Source organism: Sciurus carolinensis, chromosome 5 (assembly GCF_902686445.1).
Source record: "Sciurus carolinensis chromosome 5, mSciCar1.2, whole genome shotgun sequence".
Classification (NCBI taxonomy): Eukaryota; Metazoa; Chordata; class Mammalia; order Rodentia; family Sciuridae; genus Sciurus; species Sciurus carolinensis.
The window spans coordinates 147,919,541-147,926,919 of record NC_062217.1 but is presented as its reverse complement, the minus strand read 5'-3'; the positions used below and the strand labels follow the sequence as shown (position 1 = coordinate 147,926,919).

At 40.1% G+C, this 7,379-nt stretch overlaps 1 protein-coding gene across 3 annotated transcripts in view; it reads left to right on the top strand.

Annotated features, from left to right (window-relative positions):
- Positions 1–7,379, top strand: part of Hpse2 (heparanase 2 (inactive)) — a 799,708-nt gene that overhangs the window by 1,281 nt on the left and 791,048 nt on the right. For 2 of the 3 annotated variants that reach the window (XM_047552318.1, XM_047552316.1), the window contains exon 2: positions 2,128–2,285. In XM_047552318.1, the coding sequence (XP_047408274.1) occupies positions 2,128–2,285 (158 nt within the window). Of the gene's footprint in view, positions 1–564; positions 952–2,127; positions 2,286–7,379 lie in introns of those variants that run through there. The other variant, XM_047552317.1, reaches the window with a different exon arrangement.

Below are 7,379 nucleotides of genomic sequence, written 5' to 3'. Positions count from 1 at the left end.
AATCTAATTGGGATGTCCCTCTCCCCGGTTATTACTATTAAGCAGGCAAACGCGATCGTTTCCCATCAGAGACAGAGTTGCAGTGTTTAAAGAAAAAGGAAAATAGAATAATAAATAAATCGTCTACAATATCAAATCCAAGTGTTGAGTTTTTAAAAATTCCCTCCACATTGGAGCCTCAGCTGTGGGCTCCACCAGAGTCCTGAGAGCTCTCATGCCACCCCTCTGCCCCGGGGCCGCGTCCGCTGCCTGTCTTTCTTGAGTATTTTTCACTCCTTCGGAAATTTGAATTTTGTTTCTCCGGATGCGCCCGCCCCTCAGATTTCGGTGTCTCTCTCTGGCCTCGGCGGGGTCTGCGGATGCCGCAGGTAGCTGGAGCCGCCACGTGGAGCGCTCCTTCCACATGGGGGGAGCGTAGCCTGATGACTGAGTGGTTGTTGCCCCCGCAGCGGAGGCCATTTCGGTCCTGCGGGTGCTTATGGTGGGAGGGCGGGAACAGCTCTGCCTCGCCAGGCTTCCTCCTCGAAAGCTCTCGTGTGCTGCAGAGCGTGTCTCTGGGCTCATAAGAATTGGGGTGCAGCAGGGTTTCCGAAATGCACGCCCCACTTGCATTGCACTCTTCCAGCTGCGCGAACTCCTCCGGGTTTCTTATTCTTTCTTTCTTTTTTCTTTAAAGAATATTAGCCCGTTCGCTCCAAATGCTTGCCCGCTGTAGAAAAATTTCTGTAAGGCAACTTTTCCAGAAAGAAACCCGGGAGGGGCGCATTTGCATTGGCAGAACAGGCTTCTTAATGGAAGGTGGTTGGAAATGCTGCGTTTCCCTGGGGCAGGACTGACGCGGACTTCTGCACTGCCCGCAGCGGGTCAACGCGACGCCTTAACTGCGCGCGACCTGGAACTGGGTCCTGGAGTCACAGCCAAATCATCCTTCTTGCCACCGGAACTCTCAGGGTAGTTACATCTCTTCTAAAAAATTCTCTAAAAGCCGAGTCTCCGTTTGGTCTCTCTCTCTTTATACACCTCCTTTATCATGCTTTTTAATTTATGCATTTTGATTTGGAGTTTTCAGAACCGTAACCAGCACAGCGTTAAAAATAACTTACAGACCCGGAACTTTCATTAACAGCATTTGCATGGTTCCTTACCCACTCTTTCCCCAAACAGCAGCGTTTAGTTTCTAAAAACCTATTGATGGAAATCCTGAACTTAAATAGATGTAAATATTGTTCTGGTGCTCCACTGAATTTCACCCACCGGCAGTTCTACTTTTCTGCAAACCTCCCCAGCACTTCCAAACTGACCCAAATGGGAAGGAAAAAGGAACCCAATTTAGGGTGTTTGGAGAAGATGTTCTTGAGATTAGGCTGAATTATCTGAAGGATCAAAAATACATTGCTTTTACTTTGTGAGTGTCTGAGTGCGTGCGCGCGCGCGCGCGCGCGCCCATGTTCTGGAAAGGCAAAGATTGACTCAGAGAATCTCACGGCCCGGGGATTTGGGAAACAAGTTTTATAATGGAAAAAAAAAATAAAAATTTTTACTAAAAAAAAAAACTCGGAATTCACTTGACCTTAGTGCTGGGCCTGGTCCGAGAGAAAAAAAGTCAAAAGTTTCACTTCACAGAGGTTCCGGTGCCCCTGGGGCCAGGGAGACAACGCGGGCTTACGGCGTGAAAGTTTGGCAATGGTCGGGGGCTGGCGGTCGGTGGGTTGCGCATCTCGGTCTGGAGCACTTTCCTGGCAGTGGCAGAAGCCAGACAACTGCGCCTTGGCCCCATGTTCACAGTACCTCCCACCCCATACACACATTCCGAGCAAACATAATCTCTAACCCTTTGGAAATCAGTACCCTGGGCATCCAGGTATCGGGTGGGAGGCGGCCGTAGTGGACAGCTGGGGATAGAAGGCATAACCCGGGGGGAGTTGCGAGGCCGAGGGCAAAGTGGACTTGGAGGCCTGGCACTTTCCAGACGCAGCGGAGCAGCCCCTGGCCGCGCGACCCTGGGCTGGGGCAGGCACAAAAAACCCTCCAGGTTTCCCTCAGGGAGTGAGAAGAGGGCCTTGCTCGGTGCCCTACCCGCTCTAGCCTTCTCCTGGGATCCTTTCCTCTCTTTCTCTACCCTTGCAGCTCCAAGCGTCTGGTGACCCTGGCCCGGGGACTTTCGCCCGCCTTTCTGCGCTTCGGGGGCAAAAGGACCGACTTCCTGCACTTCCAGAACTTGAGGAACCCGGCGAAAAGCCGCGGGGGCCCGGGCCCGGATTACTATCTCAAAAACTATGAGGATGGTGAGAAACTTGGTCCCCATTCCTGCAGGGTGGGAGAAAATTTTGGGATCGGAATGAGCACCTGGTGTGTGTGAGTGAGTATGTGAGTGGGTGTGTGTGTGTGCGCGCACGCGTTTGCGCCTTTGTAGGGGGCAGATTTGGAAGAGAGCTTGGTTGAAGCTCCCCTGATAAACTGGAAGCCGCAGGTGAGGGACACCCGCAATGTGTGAGACTCCTGACACGACTATGCAAAGAGGGATCTCCAGGTCGTCCTAGTACCAGCTGCCTGGTTTTTGCTGGACTGCAGTCTCCAAGGCCGGGAACTGATAACTGAAACTTCTGGCAGGCTCTGGTCCTGTGGGGAGAAAGTGTAGCAGGCTTCTTGAGAAAATTCAGATAGGTTCACAGATTACTGAATTGTCAGAGTCACAGTTCATTCCCCAAATTCTAGGCACACGTCTTTTTGTTTTTCTTATTTCTTACCTTCCTGGTATGAGCATACAGAGAGATTCAGCCTTTTTAGAAACTCATTCTAAAATTTTCTGAAATAACGTCTTTTAATTCCGTCCCTCCTTGAGGAAAGTTTGAAAACTTCAACAGTGGCTTATCTGTCGTTCAAATGCCTAATCTTAGAGTTCCATTTCCTCCCTTCGTTGGAAAAAAAAAAAAAAAAATGCATCGCAAATGTCAGCCTTCTTTGCTGCCAGAGTCAGATGAGTTAAGTATTGGAAGGGCTTTGAAAACTACAAATTCTGTTCCATTGTTAGAGTCTAATCCTTTTAGGTTTGAACACATCCATTTCTACTAGGGGAAAAATGAAAATGGTATTTAAATATTTTTCGAAGGTTTGCTGTTAATATCTATGAGCTTTGTGTGGCTAGTGGGACGTTCTTTTAAAGAGGTGTGATGAGAAATGATGTGTCTTCAGTCACTAATGCTGTTGAAATTGGATAGAAGATGCATTAGTGTTGGTTCTTGGAGGGCTCTTTCCTGCTGTCCCTTCTCATAATTGTGTAAGCCATAATTTTATTTTTAAAAGGCTCAGGGGCAGGTTTTCAGAGCCTCTACAGTTTTGTTACACCTTGTCCTTATACATCAGCTATAAGGAAATATTGTGCTTTCTGGGATTTTACTGAATGAGACCTTTGGAGAAATACTGGTATCTATTTCAAAGGTAGCTGAGGAACATTTTATAAAAGTACAAAATAAAGACAGAGCAAGGCTGAGGCTTCTTGAGTTTGAAGCATGACTAGTACTTAGGTTTTTTTTTTTTTTTTTTAAAATAACATTTGCCAAAGAGTAGAGGTGTTTAAGGCTATATCCTTTCAAAGGTAAAAGTCATTGCCATAAAAATGTGGATTGCAAGTAGATTTTGCTGTCACTCAGCATAAAATACCGAAAGGAAAAAAGATAACCCTGAACAGCAGCTCTGATGGTAATTTGACCCAGAGCCTTATAGCTCCCAGGGTCACTGTCAGCTCTGTGATCAGACACAAGAAGGGATATATTGATGATTTTCCTGGTGGGAGAGTTTTTCTTTGAATCCATTTAAACTACTTCCTCTTTAGTTAGGAAAACCTTGTAAGAACCCTAGGAATTGCTGTGGATAAAAAGAACTTTATAAGTTAGAAATTGGCCTTTTTCTCCCAACCTCATACCTAAGATTATATTATCAGTTCATTAGAACAATGAAATTTGCTTAAAATGAAGGATAAAATTTGTTTGCCTTTCTAGAAGTATAAAGTGGGCATTATGGGGAGAAAAGAAATTTGGCAGAAGGCCGTGCCACATAGAACTTAATGGAATTAAAGCAAGCAAACAAACCTGGAATAGAAAACATCTAAGAGATTATCTTCTGTCATCCCACAACTTCAGCGGCCAATGCAGGATCATTTCTTATGAAATCTTTTTTTAATTTTTCATCCAACCTGGTATTAAATATCTCTAGGAATGTAGTTTTCACTACTCCTTGGGGAGGGAGTTCTATCCCATAGATTTTGGCCTGGAGATTTCTTCTGAAATTTCTCTTAATAATATTCTCCAAATATTTACAATGATTCCTTTGCATGTTTTAGACATCTATCTTCAAAATAATTTTTGTCTTTGGTATGAATGTTAGCTTCAAATAAAGATTTCCTCTTAGCTGATTTTTTTTAAACAAAAATCTAGACTACCTGGATTTAATTCTTAAAACTTTCTTTAAAGTCAGTCCTTCCAGACACTAATCTGTTTTATTGCTCCTTGCTGAACTCCTTTTGATTTATGTCTCTCTGGTAATAAGATGCTCTGAACTATATCAGTATTTGAGGCTTTAGCAGAGTTAAAGAGAGTAGGAATGCCCTGCTTTTGCCCTTTGATGCTCACATATCTTTAAATTACTCATGTTGTCTTTGTTGTTTCAGTGCAGAAATCAAGGCAAAAATGTTTTTTGGTATAATCTCAACAATTTTGCAAGTATTATACTTTCTTTTGACTTTTTATCCACTGGTAACTCTCATCATGAGCATCTTAAAATAATTTGATTGTCTTAGTAAATGGCCCTGTAATGGGCACTTTGGGCTCAAGGCACCTTATTAAAAACGTGTGTACTTAAACATAATACAGAATAACAGTGTACGTTTTGAGTAGTATGATACACCTGCTAGTACATTGTGATACTCAGTGATAGAACAAAAAGAATATGGAATTTGGACTTAGTAAGTTTGCATTATAGACATGGTTTTTATCACTTATGAATGAATGGCCCTCAGCTTATTTGCTTCCCTATAACATATGATAATACCTGCTGTGCATTGCTTCTGTGGGGATTCCAAGAGGTAATGTGTGTAAAATATTTTGTTGACTGCAAAACACTATAAGGCTAAGGATTCTTATTTTATTAAAGACAACTTCTGGAAATTTTAACATATCGTTAAGGTTTTTAAAGTGAGATTAAGAAGTGAAAAAAGATTAGGTAAGACTGAAATTGATATAGAAGGAAGGTGGTTGATTTAATGAATAATTTGAGAAAATTAAGGGCTTATAGGCATGGTGGTAAGAATCTCAAGTGGCTTTTTTTGTGGAGATGAGAGAAGAAATTACTCTTTAGTTTTATTATATATTGAAATTAAAATGAAGTGATGGTTTTAGCTTGGGCAAAAAACATTTTTCTCATTAATTCAGCTACCCTGATGTGATTTTTTCTTGTTTTGTCCTGAATTAATAATGCAATTAATAAGACATGTGGCTTCCATTTTCAAAGTACATTTCAAGCACATTAAAGCAATTGCATTTTCTCTAACTTTGTAAAGCCACTGTTTATATATCACTTTGGCAGCTTCTCTGGTTACACCTTTAATTCGATTACTTATTCCACTCTATGCTTAGACACTGTGAATTTCATACAAACATAGTGATGATAATAAAGGAAGTAAAAATAGGGTAGTCCTTTATACCCTAGGAGTCTTACCTTTGCCTAACTTTCTCTTTTCTGTGATATGTTATGCTTTACTTGTTCCCAACAAAGAAATCTTGGGCTAATTTTTTTGTTCTTAAGTTTATTTTGCTCCATCTGACCCTCCTTGTAATATATTAATTGTGCTTTAGTTGTATGCCTCTATATGGCTATAACCACATATTTAATTAAGATGTACAGCATTTATTATATGCATCAAAAGCCAGCTTAATATTTCTAAAATTTGCATCATGTCACTCTTTTACTCAAAAACCTTGATTATTTTTGGATTGCTTATAAATTTTTTTCAAATTCTTCTATGTGGCATTCACATCTTTCACTTTTCAGTCTCAGTTTACTTTTTTTTGCTCTGTGTTTCCATTACTTTTTAATACAGGCCTCCTTGATTAGCCACTATCTCCTTACAGCACCTTCACTATCCCAATCCCATACTTAGTTTAACCAATGTATTTCTGCCTTTAAAGACATTCTCTTGGCTCTGTTCAAGTTTCAGCCTCAACCCATTAATTCTTAAAGGCCCATTGCAGACATTTCATATTTGCATAAAGTCTTTCTTGAATAGGATATTCTAAGCAGTCTTTTTTCCCTCTAGACTGTTATAGGTTTTACTCTTTCTGCTGTTAATTTGGACCTTTCTGCTTTGTTTTGATATCTAACTTATCATATTCATATTTATTTTGCCTTTCTAAAGAATGTAAATTCTTTTATGGTAAGGGACCATAGCTAATTATTGTGTAAATATCTGGCATTATATATGATACATGGTAGGTCTCTAACAGATATTCTTGGGTACATAGTAGTTTAAAAATACAGTGGAAGGCCCTGGGAAAATGGAGGTAACCAATGAAGAAATGAATGAAAATACATGAAGATCCCATTAATTTTTTGCCTTGAGGGTATATTCCCATGAAGTCCATTGTTGATGCTTATTTTAATGACCTTCTTCATTCTTTTAATCATGCATTTTTATCTTTGGTTGTCAAAGTTGTCTTGGTTTTGGGCTGTACATTGAATCAACTTACCATGTAATTTAAAGTTTTGCATTGGAACTACAGGCTTTTGTCAGTGGACCTTTATTTAATTTATTTATATGTGGTGCTGAGAATCGAATCCAGTGCCTCACACATGCTAGGCAAGTGCTCTACCACTGAGCTACAACCCCAACTCTGTTGTTGTTTTTGCCTTTACTTTTTCTTTGTTAGCCTTGTGTAGTTTCTGTGCCAGATTTTCCAATTTATGATGTAACAGTGCTTTTTCACAATTTTTTTGTTTTTTTAAAAAAAATCTTCATTTGAAGACTTTGTCTTTAAAAAGCTTCTGAAATGCTAAATGATGAATGTGAGTATACTTTGTAAACTCTAAGGAACTCTAACTATTATTATTATTCTCTTTTCTTCAGCAAGTTTTCCCAGTTTTCATGAAGGTGAGGTGTTTAATTCTTTTCTATTCCCATTTTATCAGTCAGGACACATGACATCAGAATAGCACAACTGCCAAAATACATATTTGCTTTGAATTTATCCACCTTTAATTTTCTCATTTTATTTCATGTAATGTTTCTTGAGATCCAGTTACATTTAAAAATATTTATGTATTACCATCTGTGTTTTAGTTTTATGCGGGACAGAGAATGGCAAAATATAAAATAAATAAAAGATATT